This window comes from Nothoprocta perdicaria, unplaced genomic scaffold, assembly GCF_003342845.1.
Source record: "Nothoprocta perdicaria isolate Ctin4 unplaced genomic scaffold, notPer1 scaffold_67, whole genome shotgun sequence".
In the NCBI taxonomy this organism is placed as follows: Eukaryota; Metazoa; Chordata; class Aves; order Tinamiformes; family Tinamidae; genus Nothoprocta; species Nothoprocta perdicaria.
In genome coordinates, this window is record NW_020455943.1 from 1,369,333 (window position 1) to 1,395,352 (window position 26,020).

Sequence of the window (26,020 nt, forward strand, 5' to 3'; positions counted from 1 at the left end):
CGGGCCGCGGCTCGCGCGGCGCCCGCTGCGGCACTGACGTCGCCGCCTCCTCCGCAGGCGCCGCGAGCCCGGCCGCCAAGGACAAAAGAGCGGCCGCGTCCCCAGCGTCGCCATGAGCCACGCCGAGATGGGCAAGTTCAACATCTCCCCCGACGAGGACAGCAGCAGCTACAGCTCCAACAGCAACGATTTCAGCTACCCGTACCCCACCAAGCCGGCCGCCATGAAGAGGTCAGCCGCGCGCCGCGAGCCTGCGGTGTTGACACGCGTCGCGGGTGGCGGAAATGAGTGCGGGAGGGAACGCGCACAACGCGGGCAGCAGCCAGCAGAGACGGGGGACGGGAGGGAGGTCTGCTGGGCTGCCCAAATTGGATAAAAACACTAAAGGCAATTCACACGACTTGATTGTTAAAAATGAACATTTCCTTACAGCCGGTATGCAGATATTGATCCAGAAAACCAAAATTTCTTACTTGACTCTAATGCTGGAAAGAAGAAATATGAAACTCAGTATGTAAGTATTATCATAGTGCTAAACACTTGCTTTCTTGCCAAATGGAAAATGTTTGCTTTAATTCTGAAATAAGTGATAACTTTATAATAATTATTACCTATCTCCCTTTTCTCAGCATCCTGGTACTACTTCCTTTGGAATGTCAGTATTTAATCTGAGCAATGCTATTGTGGGTAGTGGCATCCTTGGTCTTTCTTATGCCATGGCTAACACTGGAATTGCTCTTTTTGTGTAAGTATCTTTTGGTTCATCAAAAAAGCCTTCTGCTTTGTAACTGATACTTGATAAATATTTGAGGTAAAACTTGACCTTTACAAAATTGTCACTCATTGCTATAGGCACAGAATGTTTGTGTTGTTGTACTCACTGAATGTTTTTAACGAATATTGTGACATGGGCAGAAAGAAATATATGAATTAAGCAGATACCTGGCAATTTACAGTGAATTTTCGTTTACTGTGTTAAGCTGTAGTTGTTATTAAAAAGAAAAAAACAGTTATTATACAAGTGGGAGAGAGAGATGGCAGCCTGAAATCTGTATTTGTTTTGCTCTCAGAGCTCACTGACTTGAATTAAGTGAAATTTCCTGCCATCATTTGTGGCAGTAGTCATAAGAAAGAAAAAAAAAATAGTAGCAAATTAAAATAATCCTTATCTTTCTAGATTTTTCTTTTATTTATCTGTTGCAAGCCTGGCCTTATCTATTATGAAAGTACTATGAAAGGTTCCTGTGAAAGGTTGATACAGTTATTCCTGCAGAGGTATAACAAAAATCAACGAAAAATGCATTCTGCCTCTGTACTTGACTCAATTTGTGGGGCTGGTTTCAGCTGCGTGTGTAAAAACAGCTGGGTCTCAGCAAGGGACTAAGGGGAATTATCAGTATCCGCAGTCTTTATTGATGTATCCGTACTGGTAAAACCCTTGGAGTGCGGGGCAAGGCCACGGTAGCAGAATTGGAAATGACGCAAGTAAACAGTTATGTGCAGCACAGCCCGCACACCATAGGACTGGCACTAGTGAGATCCCTTGATATGTTTAAATGAACTTTGTGTTTCATCCTGGAAATAGGTAAACGTACTGAATGTTCGAGAACAAATGAACAGTAGCGTTTATCTTCAAAATTTAGTTTACTCTGTTGCTAGATTTCCAGACTGCTGTAGGTCAGATTCCTTTTCAGGTATTTCCCAACATGCTGGGTTGATGTTTCATTTTCATTGGAAACCACTAATAAATAAAGTTTTGGTCTGAAAGATTTTATTTTAAATATTTGGGTTTTTGGCTTTTTTTTTGGTAAGACTTTGAATTACTTAAATGATACTGAACTATGAACAACTTAACATAAATTAAGTATAGAAATAGTTACTTCACCCTTTCACACACCAATTTCATGTTCTAAAGTTGTTCTGCAAAAGGCGTAGGATAGCCTGCATATAATGCATGTTACAGAATCTCTGAAGGGGGAGTGGTAAATGAGAGAGAAAAAAGAAAGTTTAATTGATATTTGAACAGTTTTCCTTCTAATTTTGGTGTTCCTTCCTTCTCTCTCCCCCCCCCCCCCCCCAAATGTTCAAAAATATCTTTCAACAATCAGGTGCTAAAGTGATTTGTTCAGATGTGCTTACTTATATTTTCCAGATACTGCATTTTAATGTATTTTCATTAAAATTGATTTAAAGGAAAATTAGTTTGCTGTTATTTAAAACTTAAGTGTAGTTACTATAGTTCAGATGGGGGAAAGTGGAAATACTAATCACTGATCATACTGAGGGTTCATAATTTGGAGTAGCATAGTGGCAGGACAGGCATCTTTTCAATAATTAGGCTACAGATTGAAACCTGGATGTAGTGGATTATGAGAGTAAATTCCGAGACGACTCTATGAGTTGGCTTGTCTGTGAGGTCTGCTAAATGGATGAGTGCTGTGGTTTGGAAGCCAGAACCCAAGTGAGCTTCTAGAGGAGTTTAGATGAATATCCAGAAGCGGTACTATTTAAATGAAATGCAATCCATAAACATTTAATTCTACTGTTTCTGGTAGATTGCTGAATTATATCCTCCTTAATATGCATCTTTCACAAATACAGAGGTATATTTGTGTTCTTTTGCACACTGCCACAGACACAGTAAGACAGATTTCCTAGATTACTTCTACAGGCTTGTGAAGCTGTTCTCGAATGTTCTTTATTTCCGGTTTTCAGGCTGCATATACTGCTTTCACAAACCTGCAAAATCATACAAAGAGAAATAGAAACTGGGAATTCAATAAACTGAGTTTCACATTTTTGAGCAGATGTGTTTTTTATTAGGTTTACTCCTCTATAAGCAGGATGTTTTTATTATTACAAGAAGGAGTGTGTGTGTGTGTGTGTGTGTGTGTGTGTGTGTGTGTGTGTGTGTGTATGATGGACCATAGGTTCCCTCTGTGTTCTTCAGCTGTGAAGAGCAGTCCCCCCTAGCGTGCTGCTCCAGGAAGTGCAGATGTTGTGGTACACTTGAGCGATTTGTATTTTAGACATTGTAAAAATGTGTGTCTGGAAATAATAACACAATCTCACACAAACCCTGTAGGAAATATAGACAAGCCGCTGGCAATTCCCATGTAAGCATACATGAAGAGGAGTTCTTGAGCAAAGCATTTTTTTTCTTAAAATCAATATATACTTCTCTTTGATTTCGAACATACTCAACTCTTAACATACCTTAATTTTAAATCCGTTCTTTAAAGAATTTCACCGTTTGGTATTGCATTAAAAAAAAAGTCACACGAGTTTAAATTTTAAAAGATGAAGAGAATGTTCCCTTGCCTATTTAGTCACAGCTCTGCTGTTTGAGAGAGACGTTACTACTGAACTATCAGAGGAAGAGAATAGAAGTAGTTTCTTGCCTTCACACTAAACCGTTTCTATTATTAATTTGTTAGATAAGGTGTGTTAAATAGGTCCAACTATAATGACCTGATTCTTATCAATGCTTATGTCACTTTATACTAAAAATAAACATTATTTAATCCTACATTCAGATACTTCTGTGTGCCTGTCAAGTGAATTTTAGTATAAGTCTTTCTAAATAGGCAGTAACTGTGTTTTCAAAACTCTTTCAAATAGCCTTAGAATATGCTTTTTTTTTTTACATTATATTTTTAATACACATTTATTTTAATGTTGAGTTTTACCATTTTTGTCCTAAAATAGTAACTTTGCATAATACGATTATGGTGAGCCATTCGTGATTATTAAATTTAACTTTTTTTTTTCCTCTCTCCCTTAGGATACTCCTGCTATTTGTCTCAATATTTTCTTTGTATTCAGTGCATCTCCTTTTGAAGACTGCTAATGAAGGAGGTAATACAGAAGATTATTTTTCAAACAAATACTGATAATTTCTTGCTATATCTGTGTAGAGTACCCCTGGATATATGATTCTATAGTGATATAAAGGATATAATGGCTTTTATTTTCTTTTCTTTAGGCTCTTTATTATATGAACAATTAGGAATGAAGGCATTTGGTATGGCTGGAAAACTTGCTGCTTCTGGATCAATTACAATGCAGAACATTGGAGGTGAGGATAAGATTTAAGAAATGCCTCTGTTTCAGTAATAATTACTCCCTATTCTTGGAGCCTTTTTTTCACACAACATGTGTTCATTAACTGCTTGTGTTCAAGTGAAGTTATGAAACATGTTATGTGATTCTTGCATCTTGTACCATATTCTATATTTGTAATGATCTATGATGTTATTCACCTACAGCTATGTCAAGCTACCTCTTCATAGTGAAATATGAGTTACCATTGGTCATCAAGACATTTATGAACATCGAAGAGAACACAGGGTAGGTGTTAGAACGCCTCATCAGAGACACTATTAGGAGAAAGAAATTTGGAGACTGTATACATTTTTACGTGAAGACCACGTTCGATACACCATAGGGTAGCTTCTTAACTCAGACAGAGATACAGTAAGCTTGCCCTTCCCAGAGTGGTCCATCTGACTTAAGTCCAGCATGTCCTGGGAAAAAAGGGTAGAAAAATACAGGTACTGCATCATATTACAGAAAACTGCTCTTTAAAGTGTGTCAGGTAAGTGCTGATGAATATACCACTCAGTACAGACTCTCAGTAATGGAAGGTAAATACGATTGTGGTGTTTTGATTTTTTTTTTTTTTTTTTAATGATTCCAACTAGTCTGGGCTGATAATTTTGGGGTTTTTTTTTTGATGTTAATATTGTGGGAATTTCTTGAATATAAAATACAGTTCCCTAATGAGGATCTTAAAAGATAGCTTTTGGAAAGGGTCATGGGGTGTAAACACTGGACTTGAGCAAGAGTTCAGGTGCCCAAGACCAAAGTAATAGTGTTACTTTTTTCATTTCAATAGTGTTACATGTTTTCATTTAGCCTCAGTAACGCCTGATCTCTGTAGGGGCTTTCCTGTTTGATTTTAAAAGTTGGTTCCTTGGATTGGGTTCATTTGAGCCACCATAATAGCATGAAAGTTAGATACTTCCTTCAAATGAGTTATCTAGTCTCTCTAATCAGTGGAGAGAGGTGACTGTCCCCAGTGGTCGGTTTAGTGCACCCGACTCAGACACCTGTTTTGGGCATCTCGCAAGAGCCATTTATCGAATCACTCTGTACTGTGAGGGTGTGTCAAAACAGCTATCTAAAACAAGATGCCCCAGTTCAGATGGATAGAGTTAAGTGCTATAAATCTCACCCTTCAGAGTTGTACTTCTGTGCCTTGTCCTGAAGTGGCCCAGTCTTGAGAGGGCTGAGCAACTCAAGACTCCAACTCACGCCTAAGCCTGAGTTCAGAAGGTAGGCATTTTTCTGCCTGTGTTCCCCAAGGGGTTCAAGACATTTGGTGTTCTTACAGTTTGATGATAATTACTGTATAGAAGATGGTGCTACGTATCTTCTTAATTTAAACAATGGATTTAAAGGAAAAAAGCACCTGCCCTATTTGTTTTACTATATAGTGTTTATGATTTTTTTTTCCCCTCCCGAGATGGTGTATTTCCTTTCTCTGGCTGAATTCAAGTCCTTATTTTCCACTTCTCAAGACTTAAGTCCCTGCAGTAGGTAATATTAATGAGGGGGCTTGGAGTCGAGTAATTTTTAACTGTCCTCTTCAGAGAATTCAAAATCAGCTGTGATTCAAGAGGTGACTGTATGCTGACTTAAAGTAAATCTTTTCTCAGTGTACCGGCAACTGTGGACCCTATTTTAAGGTATCTGACTCCATATATTGCATGGGGTAGTCTGGATGACTACCATTGACATGGATTCCATTCTGGCAGCCTGGTGCCTAAAATGTAAGCATTTACACCTCTTCAAATATCCCAAAATAATGCTTAAATGGGAGAAAATATTTTGAATTTGTGTAGCAGTATAACAAATATTAGCTCAATTATTAAAATTCACATAATGATTTTTAAGACACTCTATATTCATTTACGCTGTTGAGTTCCCATTCTTTGCTGTTCAGCACAGAGAAGTCTGAAAGTTCTTATTACCCTGATGTGATCCATGCACACAGACATTGCACATTACTGTGGCTGTGTCGGATGTGATGGTGCTGAAATCTGGCTTCCTTTAAGTTTGCAACTAATCCCTTTTCTTATGAAAAGGAGGACAGTGAAGCTAGCCAGGAAAGGAATATCACGTTAATGTCTTACACATCTGAAATCTCTAAAATACATTTTTTAAATTGAGCTATTCCAAGTAAACCTGGAAAAGAGATCACCAACTTCTCAAAGCAAGTCTGTTAAAAGTTATTTCAAGTTTCCACTTACTGTATACAGACTTAGAATTCAACAATTGAGTTTGAATGCCCCAGTTTCCAATAGCACCGTTAAATACTCTTCATTTATTTAAGTAGTATGCAATCTACTTTGAAATACATGCTTTTTATTTATCATTCAACTGCATTTATTGTTATTTGGGATAAATACTTAAGTATTACTGGGGCTATACCTGCATGTTCAGGTGAAGAAACTGGTTACCCTGCCACTATCCAATGTTCAGTTCAGCTTTTCCATTACTTCAATGAAGTTACATCACATTTACATTGATTTTTGAATGGAGATGATCCTATAACACTCCAAAAGTCTCTATTAATCAACAAAAAAGAAAAAAAAATATTGCTTCTTTATAGTGGAATAAACAAGAATGATCTAAATGATGAAAACCTAACACAGTTTCTGTATCATAAGGGACTGAGCCTGTCCCTAGTAGACCTCCTCCATCCCCATATCAGTTGAGGTTTCCTCAGCTAGTAGGCTGAGCTACCGCCTTAACTCCAGCCCCCACCTGTTTTTCTTGAAGTTCACTCACAGAGCACCCAACAGAACTGTATTATCATTAAAAGTGGATCACCACCCTGCTGGGGCCCTGCAAAATTTTAATACATCTGAAAAAATGGGAACCAACACTGAACCAAGTTTATTTTTTCTTTTTTTAAATAATACCTTTATGTTATTGATCTCAGTTGGTTGTTTTTTGATCAGCCCCTTACCTTCTTGTTTTCCGACTTCAGATGCTTCTTTTAGAAAAGGACACTAAAGGAAAGGCACAATGCAGTTTGGGGGTGAGATGGGAAAGCAGCTGAAGGGTTTTAGGTTCATAGAGTAAGTTGCACACACCAGACACTGTATTTCTTAAAATAGGCGCATGTTATAGGAGAGTGTAAGTGAGGAGTAAGCTACAGATGTCATAGTTTTAAATGTTTTGATTACTCACCTATACTACGTTTTTCCTACAGAGAATGGTACCTTAATGGTGACTACCTGGTGCTGATGGTGTCCATCATTCTCATTCTTCCTCTGTCCTTACTGAAAAATTTAGGTAAGCCATGAAGTACAATCAAAGTAAAACCATATTGAAAATACAGAAAATACAGGGGGAAAAAGGGTTGGTAAGATGTTGGGGTCCTGCAGTGCTGTGTGAATCAACAGCTGTCTCTACTGACTCATCAATGTTTAGGTAATTAATCTCTTTTAAAAAAAGTGTTGAGACGAGTATCTCTTCAGGTTACAAATATGTTTGTTGAACACAAAAGGACAACTAATCAAACAGCTCTAGAGCAAGGATCAGAACTACCTTTAGTCTGGGTAGTTTAATTTATTTCCTCTTTGGATAGTAGTGAAATAGTATCACCAGTCATTAAATAAAGTCCCTTAGAGTTGTAATTAGCTGCTTCGTAACAGTCTCACAAGAATGTTGGACCTGGATACTGGCACTGTGCAGTTAAATTGTCTTTGAAATGTAAATAAACAGTCACCAGATGCCTTATCTGCCTTATCTGAAATGACTTTAAATTCAGTGACATGTGTGAATTATTCAGATAACAGATCATCTGTTTAAAGAATACTGTAGTGCAATCTTAAACATAACCAAGAGTTGCAGTGTGACTTACTTCCTTGAGTTACTACATTCTACAGTTAAGAAATGAAGCACAGACCATGCTGCCTAGTAGGTCTGGAAGCTTGCAGAGATGAGCAGTTTGAGATTAGCAGAAAGCAAATGAATAATTAACTACTTATTTTTAAAAACAGAGAAAATGGCAGTACTGAAGGATCACTTCAAAGAAGAAATCTGTCATAATGTTGTTGCACCATAAATATATTCCTGTTCACCTTAGATTTTATTTTTTCTGTTTCTTCAATACAGGATATTTGGGCTATACCAGTGGTTTTTCCTTACTTTGCATGGTCTTCTTCCTGATTGTTGTAAGTATGATTGTAATCTTTCAATGATTATAACACAACATTTCAAGTGAAATGAAAAACAGTTTCTGGAAGTTTTCACATACTGTATTAGATAAACCTATGTTATGTTCTTATTTCTAGGTAATCTGGAAGATGTTTCAGATTCCTTGTCCTATGGACAGTGACATCATGAACGTGACTGTAAATTCAACACTGGTACCTTTAATAGATGAAAACATAACAACTGATGACATATGCAAACCAAAGTACTTCATTTTCAATTCACAGGTAACTGACTAAAAATGGCCTTTCTGTTGAAGATAAGTAGAAGAGAATATACGTGGGGTACAAACTAGGTCATTTTTTCCATTCTGATGTAAGCTGGGAATGTGGTAATGCTTTCTGTTCCAGTAGAAATAGGCACTGGGCATCTCCTGCAGGCTGAGTATTTCTGTGCTCTAAGTGCATGCAGTTTAGAGGAGCTTCATGCCTGCCTCACATGAATGGCAGTAAGCACATGCTGTAAGATTCCTCGGCACAGCATTTCTCAAGGTTTATGTATAGCACAGTAGTTCCATTCAGGGAGTATAGAAAAGCATTGGGGGAAAAAGAAAAAACAATAATAAATAAGTAGGTGGCAGAAGAAGATAAATGGTGTGAGGGTGTGGATGGAAAATGCGTGCTGGGTTTTGGGTGAGGCTCTTAAGTTCCCAGTCCCAGATTTTTGCCTCTCAGGATGCTTGCAATTACAGTGCTGAATCTCCATGTGTGAGAAAGAAGTTTTTGCGATAACCAACAGCAGGATCAGGCAATAAGGATTCAGATGCAGAGTGTCTCCATAGAAATACAGAGTACATTCAGTCCAGAGTGGACTTCAGGGAGAGTTGAGAGTATTTGATACCTCAGGATTTGAGCTTCAAAAAAAAAAAAAAAGGTGAAATCCATGAAATGTTATTTAAACATCTGCCAGAGTTTCAGTTAGTTTCAGCTATTCTTTATGAAGAGCCGAAGGAGATATCTAAGTCAAAAAATAAGAAATTTCTGATGAGTTCTTTAAAACCTGATTATGTTCATTGAGATATCTAAAAAGCATATTTTTGTTTTTCAGACTGTCTATGCTGTCCCAATCCTAACATTTTCTTTCGTCTGCCATCCTGCAATTCTTCCTATTTATGAAGAACTGAAAAGGTATGTTGGACATGTTTCTAATTTGGCTATACAAATAAGTGCTGTAAAATAATTATCTTCTCACTGCTAACAATGTTTCTCTTCCTCTCTTATTTTATCAAACAGCCGAAGCCGTAAAAGAATGATGAATGTGTCCTACGTTTCTTTTTTTGCCATGTTTCTCATGTATTTATTGGCTGCTCTCTTTGGATACTTGACATTTTATGGTGAATATTACTTTCCCTGTTCTCTTCTAAATGAGTTAAGCTATACAGAACCCCAGTGCTATTTTTTTAAGTTAGAGCAAACATGCATTGAATTCTGAATGCACACTGTATATATCAGTATTTTTTATAAATACAGACTCAAAAGGAAATGAGTAGTAGAATTAAATTGGAGTGGATTCAATGTCTGCAAGTTACCCCTCTTTGAAATAAGACATCCTTACAGAAGCTGAGAAATTTTCAGTTCATGTTGCTAAAACTGCAAAATACACTTAAAATTTTCAGGAGACGTAATAGCTGCTTGAGAAGTAGGTTACCTGCATTTGCCTAAACTACTGTTTTCATTATAGGAAACGTTGAACCAGAATTGCTTCATACCTACTCAGCTTATCTGGGTGCTGATGTTCTTCTTCTCATCGTACGGCTCGCAGTACTTATGGCTGTAACCCTAACTGTACCTGTAGTTATTTTCCCAGTAAGTAACATTTTTTTTTTTAAGTCTTACTGCTGTATTTTATTGTTAACTTCTGTCCTTCTGCACCTACGGATTTGGCAACTACCATTAATTAATAAGTAGATTTTTTTCCCCTAGCTGAAAAAAAAAAGTCTTTCTAAGCTGGATGAAATATTTGTATGTCATCAGTTGAAATGAATTATATAAATATGTGACATTTAAAGCAGTAAATTCAAATGGGTTTGGTTACACTGTATTTCTAACATGACTGAATTGCAGGGATGGGTCAGCTCATTAATTCTAGAAGCCCTTGTACTGTTGTTATCAACTTGCTAATGAAAACCTGCTGACTGACACTTGTACGCTATAAGTGAATTTTGGCCAATTACCTATATGTTATTGAGCAGTATCCTTTTTTTTTTTTAGTAGAGATAACGAAAATAGACTAACTGCAATGAGAAGACTAAATTCTCTCTTTCTTTCCCTCTTTATTTTTCCTCCCTCTCTTCCTTCTTTTAACAGATCCGCAGTTCTATTACCCAGCTGCTGTGGGCAGGAAAAGAGTTCAGATGGTGGCGTCACTGTGCGATTACAGTTGCTCTTCTGACGTTCACCAACGTGCTTGTTATCTTTGTCCCTACCATTCGGGACATCTTTGGATTCATTGGTAAGTATTTGCATAGAAGATCAGAGCTTCTTTGAAATCTGAGAAAATTCAACTACAAGTTAGTAAAGCTAAGCATACCTGTTGGTAAAAAATAGTATTTTTGTGCTTTTCAAATACAGGTGCATCTGCTGCTGCCATGCTGATCTTCATACTCCCATCTGCATTTTATATCAAACTAGTCAAGAAGGAACCAATGAAGTCAGTGCAGAAAATTGGGGTATGTATAGACAAATATATAATGGTTATACTTATTCTTTAATTCAGAGCAAGAAATTCAGTTTCTTTCCTTAACTAACCTAAGACTTTGGAAATCCTGATGAGTGTTACCAGTGAATTGACACTTAATATTATCTTAATTAAGATATTAGTTTCATATGTATTCCAAACTGAGAACATCCTAATAAGGTTTGCTCACTTCCACCCCAGCCACAGCTGGGGCCGCTTCAGCTACATTGAAGTCATTCTTTTGCTCACTACAACCAGATTTGAACCGATTTCCAATAGATATCATACAAGAGAGTCTTGTGGTTGTCACTTAATTTTTTTTTTTTCAAGATTGTTTTCTAACTTACCCTCTAAGAGCTGACCTCCCTTTGATCATTTTGGCTCGTCCTGACTATATTGGTGCCCTTACTGATCTGAGATGCACTGGCTCCGAGTCCAGCCAGTGCAGAGGGGCAGAGCCTTGCTCCTGTCAGCAGAACTGCATTCGTTTCCCTCAGCTGAGGATGAGGTCTGCTCTATAAAAAACAAATGTATTTATTTGAAAATATGAGAAGGATTCCAAGTCTGAAGAAGATTGCTATCTCTTTATTCTTTACTGTGATCTTTGTCCTTTTTTGCTAGTCGTTCCTTCCTTGCTGAGCAATTGAAATTTTAAGCACAGGGCTGGGATTTGTGCCACACTGGGCATGATGTTGTAGATTCAGTGGCGGAAACTGAAGTGTTTTACTTTTTCTCTTTCCAGGCTGCACTCTTCTTTCTGAGTGGTATACTTGTGATGACTGGGTGTATGACACTGATTATTTTAGATTGGACCCACAATGATGCATCTGATGGCCATTAATTGTCCTGGTTTAATCTGTAAAACTCCACTTCAAATGCCAGTGTTCACTCAGATACCTACCGAGAGTGAAAATGAGCTATTCAGCTTCCTTTAAAATGCAGATTCTTTGTTGCTGGTTCTTCTGACTGTAGAATACCTGAACCTTGTCTTTAAGAAACTATTCTGCATGATGGAAATGGATATTAACATCAAGCCACAGGAGTGTCTGGCTGAAGGAAGTGACAATTTTATTCCATTCCAGAGAATGGACAGAACTCTCTGTAGACTTTTATCAAGCCATGTTTGGCTTTTGTCATTGTTACTTGGATATTTTGTTATTTTACTTGAATGTGCCTAATGGAACCATTTGATGTGAGAAATAACTCGTAATTTACAACAAAGTGTTTGACTAACCAATGAGAGAGAGAAACACTATTATTTTTTGTACCAAAAATTCTTATGGACCTCAAAAGCACTATTTTGACTTTAAGAAACATTTTTCTAAAGAGAAGGAATAACACAAAGCTCTCAAAAATATTTAATCGGTGTCCTAAATTATATATAACATGCCTTTCTGTAGAGGCAGAATTAGAAAGTCTTATTTTAAAAAGTAATGACCAAAACAGAAAAAGAACAACCAATTTAAGTCGAAAACCTCTTCGTTACAAATGCTTTCGATAGAATTCACTTAACTTGAAGTGTAGTGAAAATAATTCTCAATATCTTTACTCAGTTTACGTGAGTAACTACAATTTATCTTAGTTTCTGAAAATGGTAGGGAAGCTCAAATTTTCAAGCTTTAAAAACAATTCAGAATGGGTAGATTTGAGAAAAGTATAGTTAATGTAGAACCTATAAAGACGGTGTTGACATTTCCCTTCTTGAGGTACTCAATAGTGCAATTGGGTGAAACAGGGTTTGGGGGTTTTTTGTTTTTGTTTTTGATTTCTTTCAATTGCAAATACAACCTGAATGGCACTGGAGCACATCATGCCATTAATACAGAACTCCCTCCTGGAGTCTTCTGTATCCGTTTATAAGGTCCACTGTCAGTTGTAGCTCTATTTGGTGTTTTTTTCTGCCCAATCTGTCTTGGAACATGCCATAAGAAAATTTTTGTTAAACTACTAATGTAGTTTACTAGTTGTATAATATTCAAAAACTGTACAGTATTTCTCAAATTACTCATCCGTTATTGGATTATGAATTACTTGACTATTTTGTTTATAAGTCAAATCCACAAAATAACTGCACCATGCTTGGTACCAACTCTCTTCACATACACAACTGGGATTCCTCTTGCAATTTATACTGTATAGTAGTACTAAAGATAACCTCATAGGCTGGGTAGTCATCTCATACTTGTTTGCTTCAGAAATAGTAGGTTTCATATGAACCCTCGCTAGCTAGCTAATAAAACAGGTGCTGTATGGTTGTGATTAGCTGTTTCATTTCTCTTGCATGTTTACTCCTTCATTCTTATCCCAGGTTGAAGAGAAATAACACTTTTATAACGGCATACTTGGCTTATAAGAGGTTCTCAGACATGACGATATTGAGTACGAGAGCCTAGGTAGAGATTATTAATGAAATAGTCATGGCAATGTGGTCAGCTGTCTTCATCTAGCTTAAAATGTTCTTTCTAAAAATATGATTTACAAGATCTGCTTAGTAGTTGTGTCACAGGGAATAAGTAAGGGCATGTAATCCATTTGTTAAACAGCTCCTGAGATGTTTTGCTCTTCTAGAATCAATCAGGAACCAACCTAAATTATAGTCACTCTTTGTCAGGTAATGTCAATCTCTGCCCAGCCATTTAGAATCTATGAAAAAGGTGAGAATATTTTGTATCAATATTTCTGCATGACTAATGCTACAGGTCACTATTTCTGTAATATTTAGCTATAATGAGAAGTTAGATTCCTCATCTGGTTCGTATCTTTAGTCCAGTGGTACTCAACTGGCAACTAACAGTCCTGGAGTCAGCACTGACTAGAGCTCCTAGGTACTCTCTGCCTCAGGTACTTGGCACCGTGATACCTGACCTGTGTACGGGTGTGCTCGGCACGCGCCTCGGCACTCGGCAGCTTTTCCTCTTCCCTCTGCGTACCTGTAAAGGTGGGAGAGGATTAAAATGTTCTCTACCTTTGAGCAATTTGTAGCACAAGGGATGAAGCACTTCCCTTGCCAGCACTAAAAGGGGAGTGAGAAACAGCCTCCCTCCTCTCAGTAACCATGCAGGAGGAAGAGGGGTAGGTGAGCAGCTACTGCACAGCCCTTCTTGGCAGCCAAAGAGGAGGAAGGTTTTGTGGTGACAGCTCCTCGTGCTGTGTCATATGTGTCACTTAATTCTCTTAATGTAGCAACTTGTGGCTTTTACATGGTGTATCATATGTGATGGCTGACTCTCCAGCTGCTGCAGTTGAGTTCCACTTGGCTGGGCTGATTTCCAATATAAGAATAATTGTCCACACCTGTCTGCTTAAAAGTTGCCTAAATAACAAACCACCTGAAAGAGCAGCTTCAGTATTAAACCACTGTTTTGTCACCTCAGTTAGACATTACTGTCTTCCATGGTATTTCAGTCATAAGTGTAACATGTTATTTATAAAGCATTAATCCATTAAAACTAAGCCTATTTTTCAATATTTATGATAGTCTGTGTACATAAAACTGTATGTGTGTATATACTGTAAGTATAGTGTATATAATGTAGGTTTGGGATTTGGGATATGTGTATATATTCCTCTCTCATCGATTATTGCGTCATTTCAATGAGTTGTTCATGTTGTACATCTGTATCAGAAATGTCAAAGGAAAGGTTCTTTTACAACAAAATGTAGTGCTTACAAAGTGGAAATAATGTGTTTACACCTAAGGTGTGTAAAAAAATAAAAACACTAAGATTGTATTTATTACAAATGTATATGTTGCAGTAAACACAGGAGTCACTTGGGTCCATAAAGCATTGTTCGAGTTCATGTATGATTCTCATGTAAGATTTACCATGGATGTTACAATTTCCTGAAGGCCGTGACGTAAGAACCCTTGTGCTCTCGCGTATGCGTTAGGCCATCAGCTTCAGGCATCCTACGGTACACCCCTGTACATATGTAAATAGCCACTGTACTGTCAGAGGCCAACAGTCCAGCTACAGTTGTTGGCAGGGAGTGCAACAGTTTCAATGAAACATTGTACGTTTGTTTTAACTGAAATAAATAGGTAATCCTAAATGGCAGCGTGTGTGGTGTGTGTTTGTTTCCATCAGAGTGACATACTTGGGATTTTTTTTTTTTTAATGAAGCTGATAAAATTATAGCTTTAATTTCATGCCTAAGGCGTGTATGAGCCTTAGAAGAAAAGTTAGTTGTTTGGGGTAGGTTGTTTCTTTCAGTTGCCAGAGCAGTGCAAACTGAACTGGACATCAAAGAAAATACGGCATGAAATTCTGCAAGAAACCTGTACTATGTCAGTATTTACCGTACAGGTCTACCTCGAGAACAGACTCATTGAGTTTGTCTTGTCTATGCACAGTAGAAGAATCCTGCCCAAGTTGAAAATTTCATGCCTTTTTGGTGTAATTAACCATAAGAGAAGTTGCACACCTCTATTGAGATTGCTTTAATTACCTGAACGTACGGTATTTTTCCCAGTGGGACCTCTGCCGCAATCTCTGAGTAGCTACTCAGTATTTCATTTTTGTCATGTTTGGTGATGTGGTCAGCCATGTGTTTGAGAGGACACTCTCAAACTTGCTTGTTTGAGCACCTGCTTGTTTGCTGTTTCAGCATTTACTTACCTATTTCCACAGTGTAATGCCAGCTGATGTAAGACAGAGGTTTTGGGTGATCATCACTTAGAGCCTAAAGCAGCAGGTTGGACATCTGAAAAGCGCGTTCACAGCTGGATGCTTTGTGCTTGTAGCTTCCCGGCCATCTCACAGGAGTTTCATAGCTGTGTAGAAACCATTATCTTGGGATACTTCTTAATGACTAAACCCATCTTTCTGCAAAAGGGCATCTCCAGCAATTTAACAAGCAGGCCTGCGGTTGTAAGAACTCTTTCCAAGCTGTGATTTCTTCCCAAGGACTAGCTTGCCCCTTCTGGTGCATCAGGGAGGTTGCAAGGATTTCAAAATCAAAGAATTTTGTCAAAGCCAGAACGTGCTTTGTGTAACAGTGTCTCTACAATCACATGCTTGGAATATAATTTCCCACCACAAGAGTGGGATTAAGCTGTCGCTTCACAGAATCGTTGAGGTTGGAAGGGACCTCTAGAGATCACTCTAATCCAGCCCTCCTGCTCAAGCAAGGACACCCAGAGCACGGGGCACAGGGCGGCATCCAGGTGGGTTTGGAAGATTTCCAGAGAAGGAGACTCCACAACATCCCTGGGCAGCCTGTTCCAGGGCTCTGTCACCCTCACAGTAAAGAAGTTCCTCCTCACCTGGAGACGGAACTTCCTGTGTGTCAATTTACACCCGTTGTCCTGTCCCTGGCCACCACTGAGAAGAGCTTGGCCCCTTCCTCCCTACATTCACCCCTCAGGTACTTACACAGATTAAGCAGATCCCCTCTCAACCTTCTTTTCTCTAGGCTGACCAGGCGCAACTCATTCATTCTCTCCTCATACGCGAGATGCTCCAGTCCCTTAATCATCACTTGAAGATGGCTTATAAACCATAGAGGATTGCTCAGACTTGAGTCCTCTGCAGTTGAGAGGTTTCTTCCAGGTTCCTGGAGTTTTACCTTTTTCCACCATCCTATCCAAATTTCTTCTGTCCCAGGCTCAGACCCAGTCACTTCACCTCCAGTCGCTTCACTCCTGCACCTGGTGCATCTCAGCAGATCATACATTGAGGCTCTGGTCGCCCAGGTATTGAGCTCAGAAGGCAGCTTGTTGGGCAGCACAGCTCTCAATCCCTATGGAGCTTCCACTCTTCCACAGTTATGTTTTCACTTAGTTCCAATTTAATTAGTTTAGTTCCAACTTAGTTCTAATTACTTCTGCTGCCCAGGTGATCTTGTTCTTCATGAACTTATAAGTTCTTCATGAACTTATATATGTCAATCAGATCCCCTCTCAGCCTTCTCTTCTCCAGGCTAAACAGGCCCAACTCAGTCTCTCCTCATACAAGAGATGTTCCAGATGTTCTCTGCTGGACCCTCTCTAGCAGCTACACATCCCTGATACTGGAAAGCCCAGAACTGCACCCGAACTCCAGGTGCGGCCTCACCAGAGCTGAGTAGAGGGGAGGATCACCTCCCTTGACCTGCTGGCAACGCTGGTCACCTGCTGGCACCTTGACCTGCTGGCAACACTGGGGAGGCCTCCACTGGCCATCCCTCCACTTCCAATATTTGCTCAATCCCATGTGGACACCTTCAGCAGCACAGAGAAGACTGGTTCCACTCAGGCACTTCCTCATCCTCCTCCTTTATTCAAGTTTGAAGCCCTGATGTACAAAATGGGATGGGAAATATTTCCAGGAAAAAAAAAAAATTGTTTTAACTACATAGAATGCCTTTTAGACTCTAATTTTATTCTCAAGTGGGCCAAATATTTTTTTTTTTCCACCAAGACACAAAAATGTCATTCTGCTGCAGCTATTAGTAATGAAAAATTTCAGCAGGATTATCTCAAGTTAGGAAAGGGTAAAAGGAACAAACATAATGCAGTAAGGAATCTGTCATTTTCAACCCTACTTGAAAATGGTATTTAAGTTATAAATAAATGTTTTTATTTTAGTTATTACTATCTATAGTAAATAGGGGGAAAAAAAGGGATTTCCCATTGCAAAACATGAATAGATAATAAATGTTGAATATGTACTAAAAATAACATAGAAATTCATTATGGATCTTAGGAAGGAAGCGTAGATTATATAAATATCTTTTTGGTGATAATCTTCTTTAAATCTTTAAATCTTCTAAACTCTAGATACATCATTTGCAAACAGCTCTGAGTGTAGAAAAATAAAATAGGGCAGGGAAATGTCAAGCGCTTTGGGTATTCCCAAATCCTCAGAAGTTATTGGACAAGAGCAGATGTGATCAACCATGATTCTACTTTTTCTAAAATAAATACCAGTTTGTGAACAGCCAATATTGCTCCTTCCTGTCTAGTTCAGTAATTTCATTCCTCGATAGAGTGTTTCCCAGGGCTGGAGCCCAAGTCACTGTAAAACTATTACTCATTAAGAATTACACGCTCCAAATGCAAATGACACAGGTGAGAGATGTATTTAACTGGAAAACACTGGAAAATACAGGGGGAAGCTCCTCTGAATATCAACTGCAGGATGCAGTGATGCCAGACCAAGTTGCCAAACAGCTCTTGAAGGCTGTTGTTCTGTGCAGATATTTGTGGCAAAGGAGCAGCGCCAGGAGCATCAAGGCTGTTGATTACTTAGCACTAGGTGGAGAGATCAGACCAAAATGCCTTGACTGAAGGAAATGAAGAAATCTGCACTAATTCAATCAACTTTTTTTCACATGGCAGCACAGGCCACCCACCTCAGCTGTCATTTCAGTAAGCTTGTTTTGGACTGACGGGGAATTCTCATTGCAATGGTTATAGCATGGAAATACTCTTTTCATCAACCTGGTGGCATTGCACGGGTCAGATGGTTTACAGACTTCAGAAAGATGCCATTTTTATTATACTCTTCTAAGCAGGCTTTTAGCACCACAAGTGTTTGAGCTGCTTGCTACAAGCAGCTTGTAGTAAGCGATTCGTGTTTGGAGTAGTAGCGAGTACGGCTTGAGGCAGCTCAGACCAAGTTTGTGTGTGCTTGCATGTACACCGGAATAGAGGCTACAAAGGTTCTTCTAGTCTGTTCAGACTCACGTGAAAAGACTGAGCAATAAAAGGCCAAACAGAGACATGAACCCTACTGAACCTCTCATGATGGATTCTGTAAAGGAACAAGAAAACTTAACTCCCACTTTGTACTTTTTGAAGCCTGTACTCGCACCATCAGCCACAGCAAACTGTCCTTTAGTTCTTCTGGGAGAGCATTTGTTTCAGGCATGAGGTATTTCACTCCTTACTCCTTCAAATCTCAAAGAGTTGACTTCAGCTCCAAAACTGTTACGAGGAGGAAATGCAGCAGCTTTTCTTCCCAAAGACCCTGCCCCAAACCCTGCACTTCTGCTAAAACAGCCAAGGAAATACAGGCTGTGTCACTAGTTGGGTTAGTGCCTATGAGTTAGTGCTACAGAGCTACCGACCTCAGCCACTTAACACAACTTCTAATCTTTGCTACCACACATTTCCAGCTCTTATGGAAGGTCAAATGCATCGCTTTGCTATTCCTGCACTCAGCAGAGCCAGTTTCCATCTTGGGGTTAAATTTCTTGACCCATTTAAAGAAGTCATATGTTGGATCAACATACTGCTTATCTCTGAGTCCCACTTGGGAGGTCCTATGACGGTTATTATGCCTGAATGCAGCCACTGCTAGAATATCCATAATATTCTCTCCTGCAAATTTCAGTTTGTCAGGGAACTGCAGTCGTCTCCTCCTTTGTATTTTCTAGTGGCAACCTGGCTGCTTTACTAGAACTAAACTTCTGAAATATTTTTTTTCCTACTCCAGTACATGTGAGAGTGAGAAAGAATCAGATCTTACTTTTCTAAACAAAAAACTTCGCAGTAGCCTGAAATCCTACTGGAAATTTGCCTGTTGTAGCAAAAGGCATCAGCAACCGCTTTAACAATTCTGATTAACTTCTAGTTTTATAGTTATCGAATAAAACTTTTAAAATATAGTACCTAAAGTACTTCTACACATGGTTTTGTTTCTGTCAATTCTGCTGTTGTCTGCCCAACTGGATTTGCCCTAGTGATTCAGATTTCTCCTTTGGTGGGCCACCACAAGTGACTAGACATGGGTGCTTCCTCTGTCTGTTATATATACAGACTAATGACACAGAGATAAAATTGCAGTCCTTCTGCTAGATCTTTACATTTTCTTTTTTTTTTTTCCTTTTATCTTGCCTTCAGACAAATACACTGTAGTTTCCTTTCTCCTCTCCATCACAGGCATCCATACACATTCACTTTTCAAATTCTCATAAAGTTTCGCAAGCTTATTAGGACTTCTTTTCCCCAAAGAAATATCTCTACTTTTCACTTGCTTTGTGATTCCCATTAGAAAATCCTCTTCGAAACTGTAAAAGAGAACCAAATTCAAAGGGTAAGACTACAGAGTATTGCAAATACACTACAGTGTAGTTTTACAATAATATTTTGTAAAACAAAAAAAGGGATTTTTTGAAACATATAGTATAATATCTGCTGTCAAGCAGCTTATCTGCAGATCATTTACTAACAGACAAAGCAGAACCTTAAATTATATTGTGTTTGTTGTGTCTATTGTGGTACTGGATTTATAACACTGTTGATCATCTTGCTGGTAGACACAGAGAAGTATGGATAGTTACATTTTTTTTTAGTAAGGCATTTTAAAAAATATAGATTTGTCCTTAAATGGTGATAAATTATTGCAATAACATGTCACTAAAGATGACAGCCTTGCCTTAAAGCTGGAGAGGGTAACAGCAGCACGAAGGTTTCTCTGTGTCCTCCTGCTGCAGCTCACTGCCCTGCAGCTCTGCTGACCTGCTGTTCTGGGCACTGCTCTGCATTTGAAATATTTGAGGTTTGTGCTTTCTCTCCTTTTACGTGGTGTTACAGCTGAGAGAAAATCCCCAGCAGATGTAGAAACACATGGAAGGAGGCGTCTTTCTGCATTGCCAGAAAAAGAAAGGTGCCCGACTGAGAAAAATTGAGGGAGCTCTAAGAAAAAGGACGTTTGGCCCAAAGCCTGGCTGTGCATGGAGCAGCAGCTAACGATAAGCCAGGATGATGGAGCATAAATGAAGATAACAACTGCGTTTTGGAGTTGGGTTTGTGCAGCAGCAGCAAGCTCTGGGGAAGGAAAGAAAGCCAGGAGAAACACAGGAGAGGGAGGGCAGCCTGGAGAGGAACAGAAGAGAATAATTTCATATATGTCAAGAAGAAAGAAAGTAGATGGTCTAATAACTGAGAAGGATGATGAAAATAATGTCTCTGAAAAACACCAGAAAGCCCAAAGTGACTTGGTGCTTTGTTTTTTCCTTTTTTCCTTTGCTGTTGGTGGTGCTGCTGTTGCTGTAGTTGTTCTGTTTTTTTAGCTATTTAATTTCCCTTAAAAAAAAAAAAGTGAAGAGCCCTGCCTGAGGTCCACATTACACAAAGTGTGAAGACCTGAACATCATCCAGTCCAGACTGCAAGGGCTCAGCTGATCAAGTAGTTTAATTAATAAACATTCAGTCAAAATCATTTGAAATTATTCTGAAACTATATGGAAAATAGTTGTAGAAAACCGGACATCTTGAAAGTTTCCGGGGGAAATCTGAGTTATTACTTAATTCTTGTTACTTAGTGCCTACAAGGCTACCTCTTATTCCACCAACACATTTAGACAAGTAGTAAAATGAATCATTATAGGCCAAAACCGCTTCCTGCTGATCATGACCAAATATTATCTTTCATATCCCCCGTGAAATCAAAGATATGGAGGTCCAGTTCACTACCTGAAGCTGGATTTTCAGAGCAACCCTAAGAATTAAGAAAAAAAATGGATGAACAGTTTATTGAGATTGATGTCTCAGCCACAGATACACAATCCATCCCCTGCTGTGGTGCTCAGGCTGACAAGAACAAGCTCCCTTTGGAGAACAAGGCAGTGGTGGCTGCCAACACAGCAGCCCTGGTCCGTGCAACAGCCACACTCACACTCAGACCAGTCTGCTCCTCCTTTCCTCAAACAACCACAACAAATCAAACCTATGGGCACGTGCACATTCCTCTCCAGAACATCCTGTGTTGTCCTGGAAAGTTTATGGTGATGAGCTTTGATACTACAAATACAAGATGCGAATTGACTCGATCGATCAAGGTGTTTGATAGACAGCATCTAGGGACCTTGATGCTATCACTCAAAACCAAAACATACAATGATGCTGTAGGCTTTTATACTCATGGCCAAACAAAAAAATTCAAAATCATGAGGATCATGTTAAAGCTGCAAAGACACAAATAGGATTCTGACCTTGAAGTAGTAGCTTTGCTTCCTAAAATAAAATAAAAGTAAATAAATAAAAATAACAGAAAAGAGTAGGCTTCATGCAGTCTTACAGCAATCAGGCAGAAAGTAAAAGAGGGTAGGATTTTTTTTTAGTCAAGAGATTGATGCACTATTGACATTTGAAGGGAGGAATTGGCCTTGACTCACAGCAAACATCTTTGTCTGCAGGAGGATGAAATTACTCTTTGAGAAGTAAAATAGATGGTCTGACCTATGACTGTTCCCTTAAGGTGTTCTGAGGATGAATAACTTTGCCTACTGAAAAGGGAACAAAAGAAGTATTTTAAGTGGGACGTGAGGACTTTTTCACATTTCTTTATAGTTGGCTGCAAGGAAGGCAGGTGAGTTTTTTAAGTGCTTTTAAGAGCATAGAAGCACAGACAACGAAAAATATTAAATTCTGAATGATCGGTTTGAGTTGCACTGTTGTTGTTGTGCTCCATTACTTAAAAAATCCAAAAATGGAGAAAGTCTTTGCTCTGGAGAGTTTAGACTTGCTGGTAGCAATTATAGAAAGAGAGCTGAAAACCCTCTCCAAATCCCAACAAGAAATACTCACTTCTCTCCTAACCAACCTCTCTACACAGAAGGGCTGTCGAACAGGGCTTGTTGAAACATCTTCAAGCCTGATAGTATTGCTATTTCGGTCCAAGGGTTGCTTCTTCAATGAAATATAAATATTTGTTCTCAAAACACAGTGACTGTGCTGGAGAAGACCAAACGTGTGGCTGCCCCCATCCGTGGGTGCCGAGGTGGCCGTGGCAGCTCTCCCCTTCTCTCTGTCACCTTGCTGCAGATGCGGGCACTGCACCAGGGAGCCACCAAAGAGCCACCAAAGAGCTTCAAACAGCCGAGCACGGTGTCTACACTAGACACAGCAAGAGACCCAGCTCAGTGAAAATGCAGCGTGGTCTAATGCAGCCCAGTCAACCCACTGGCTTAACCGATCTGTCCAATCTGGGCAGTTTATTTGGGTGTGTGTGTGCATTCCTTTCTACAGAAGAGAGGTCTCAGCACTCCGTGCATAGATTCAGAAAACCCTTATTTCTAATTAAGTCTATGTCCAGAAAGGATTTGGCAGACAGTGCCATTGGTTTGTACTGTGTCCTCGACCTTTTATGTAATGGCAATAGTTACATATTAAATATATAAGAATTTTGTATAAGAACATGCAAATATGTATGTATATTTTCTTAGATATGAAATGCTTATGGGGAGGGAAAAAAAAAAGGGGGGGAGCTCCAATTCTGCGCCAGAACTAGCAAGTAAGTCGGGTGTGTGCTGAGGAGCTGCACGGGAGACAGGCAGAGGAGGAGAGCCCTTCTCCTACAGAATGTCATGAGTTATCCCAACTTCCGTGGCTTAGACCTATTCCTGTTACAAATTGTGCCTGCAGCACTACCAAAACTTTCTCCTGCTATTTTCCCTTTCAAGACTAAAATGCTTGTGTGTGTTTTATGGCATCACACATGACATCTGGAATACAGGACACAGCTTCTAAGTGACCGGTGGGGCCAACTGCGGAAAAACAAACTACATTTCTGGCATGGATTTACCAGGTATTTGGTCTTTGAACAAACTTTCTTTTCAGTTTTATAGGCTCTTAAAAACATTCCCAGACATTACTCCAGCTGTACCAGTCACAGAATTTCTCACAGATGCCCTTTCACAGTAAATGCTTCCACGAGCTTCTGAGATAACCAAACCGAAGGCATTTAAAGAAAAATATTGTCACTTTTGCAAGGGGACTTTCCAGCATGGAAATTAGGCATGCTAATAGAGGCGTCCCAGGGCGCCCGTAAGCAAGTTCTGCAACTTTTGCGTTTTTTATTTAAGTGTATTATTTATTATTTTATTTAAGTGTAGGTGTTGCTGTGCTGCCTGGGAGTGCAGTCACCATCGTGCTGAAAAGGCACCGTGCACAAGAGAGGCGGCCGTGGCCGGGCCCAATGTCCCGTGCACGGAGCAGGAGAATGGAGACTGTGCACGGAGCAGGATCAGATGACACAGAATGCAACCACATTTCCACATTTCCTCCTCGCTGTCCAATTAGAGACCAATTTCATACCTCAGGGGGGAAATAGGACAATGCTTGTACCTATTCAATTAAGTAGAATAATTATGAAAAGGCAACTGTTTCCTTTAAATTCATGTTTTCATTATCCTGTTATTCCTGATGTTTTTCATTCTGCTATGATATAAAACCTTTTAATATTATCTCGTCTCTGCTAAGTTCCCTGTGTAGGAAGCACTGTCCTGACGCACTGTATTAATCCCTAAAGAGGATCAAATGAAAGAAGATAAAAATTCAAATTTCAGAGTTATCGGAATCCACTTGAGAATGATTGTGTTGTTTTCCATTTCCTGCCAGAATTTGATTTTGCAAATGAAGGTGACATATGCAAACTCTGATCACATCTTGTTATCAGCCTTAGAGTTATGAGCATGGTTTAGGTTTTATCCGGGACTGACAAACATCCAGCTGTTGGTTTCTTTAGGTTCTCAAAAAACCTCCGGAAGGAGAACATGTTTGAGGGCAATGCCACTCTATATCAATAAAAGTATTATTTGTCATAACATGTTGGTATTAAAGATAAAGCAGTTCCTGCTTTCCAAAAGCTGTGCCTATCTCCTGAAGTAGAAAAAGAGACGAAAATATGTATCCCAAATTGAATCCATAGCAAAATGGAGATGGAAAACAGAACCAAACTAATAAACTTTTCAACTCAGATGTGAAAAAAATAGCACTGATACCTTTCCATACATCTTAAATAGGACAGAAGAAAAATTGCGGTATAGTAAAGGGACATTTATTGTCAGAAAATCTGGAGTGTCCCATAAAAAATATAATTTTATTTTCTTACTTGTCTTAGTGAACTTTGTTACATAATACATCATCTCCCTTATGTGCTATAAAATGAAAAATTAGAACTTACTATTCTATGTCAAAGTAAGGTAGCTGTATTTAGTGTATATTTAAAGTGTACTGACAGAGGAAGCAAAATAGTAGCCAGAAGACAGGGGGACATAAACAAGACAAGATTTGTAGGTAGAGATAATACTTTTTGTTAGACTAACTAGTCTAATTTAAAAGCAAAAACAAGCTTGAAGGAGCACAAGTCTCCTTCAGGTCTGAAATAGAAGCAAAAACCTCCTGTGCTAAGTCAAGATTAAGAGTCTGATTTCAAAGGACAGTACAATGTTCTCCTCCTCCATCCTCACGTTACCCAGATGATACCCTCTCCATACTTCACGTGATAAATATCTACCAATATTTACCAGGCTCTCCATTTCTGTGTACAAGTATCAACTACTTTTCCTTCCATTCCATTCCATTCCATTCCATTCCATTCCATTCCATTCCATTCCATTCCATTCCATTCCATTAGGTATCTTATTCATACCTAATTCATCTTACAGCAATTATCCTGAATTCATGCCCATCTTTGAAGTTTGCTTCTACATCCTGCCTGAAGAAGGGTTTGAGTGCTAAACAGCTTGTCTTATTGAGGGATATTAGTCAGACTTACGCAAGACACCATCTCAGCCTACAAACTTAGACTTGTCAAAGTCTATTAAGGCAACCTGCCTATATGAACCGTGTCCCATATTGTTGTCATAGAGTATGATGCATAAAAATCAAATAACCCAAATGACTGGAAAGCAGAGGGCAAGCTTTACTATGCGGGCATGACAAAGATACAAATAATTCACGCCTGAATAGAATGGCATCTGCAATGTGCAAGTCATTAAATGCAGTCATCTACTGGCATAGGATACAAGAAACACTTCTGCCCTAAGAATTAATTTCTTAAGGAAATTGATAGACTTGCAAATGAAATTTGGCTGCATTCAATCTGACCACTAGTTTTATACTGGTTAGATGAAGGGTTTTGGTCACTTCTGTTAGTTACTTAATCTTCCAGGGGGGGTAAGAGTAGGTAAATTCTAAATTAGAAAAAGAAAAGGAAAAAGAAAAGGAAAGAAAAAAGGAAAAAGAAAAGGAAAAAGAAAAGGAAAAAGAAAAGGAAAAGGAAAAGGGAAAAGGAAAAAGGGAAAAGGAAAAAGGGAAAGGAAAAGGAAAAGGAAAAGGAAAAGG

The 26,020-nt window shown here is 38.9% G+C and overlaps 1 protein-coding gene across 1 annotated transcript; it reads left to right on the plus strand.

The window, feature by feature from the left end:
* The first annotated feature begins 60 nt into the window (after positions 1 to 60).
* SLC38A2 (solute carrier family 38 member 2) lies at positions 61 to 14,591 on the plus strand. The gene is made up of 15 exons (XM_026050256.1): positions 61 to 231; positions 433 to 514; positions 630 to 745; positions 3,785 to 3,858; positions 3,986 to 4,078; positions 4,269 to 4,350; positions 7,283 to 7,365; positions 8,191 to 8,249; positions 8,370 to 8,516; positions 9,337 to 9,416; positions 9,522 to 9,622; positions 9,970 to 10,094; positions 10,596 to 10,740; positions 10,860 to 10,957; positions 11,708 to 14,591. Exons 1-15 carry the CDS (start codon positions 113 to 115, stop codon positions 11,804 to 11,806), a joined length of 1,503 nt encoding a protein of 500 aa, XP_025906041.1. The 5' UTR covers positions 61 to 112; the 3' UTR covers positions 11,807 to 14,591.
* Positions 14,592 to 26,020: the final 11,429 nt, after the last annotated feature.

Coding starts and splice junctions, on each gene's coding strand:
- SLC38A2 (XM_026050256.1), top strand. CDS start 113: ATGAGCCACGCCGAGATGGGCAAGTTCAACATCTCCCCCGACGAGGAC. Junction 232..432: donor AAGCCGGCCGCCATGAAGAG/GTCAGCCGCGCG, acceptor ATTTCCTTACAG/CCGGTATGCAGATATTGATC. Junction 4,351..7,282: donor AACATCGAAGAGAACACAGG/GTAGGTGTTAGA, acceptor TTTTTCCTACAG/AGAATGGTACCTTAATGGTG.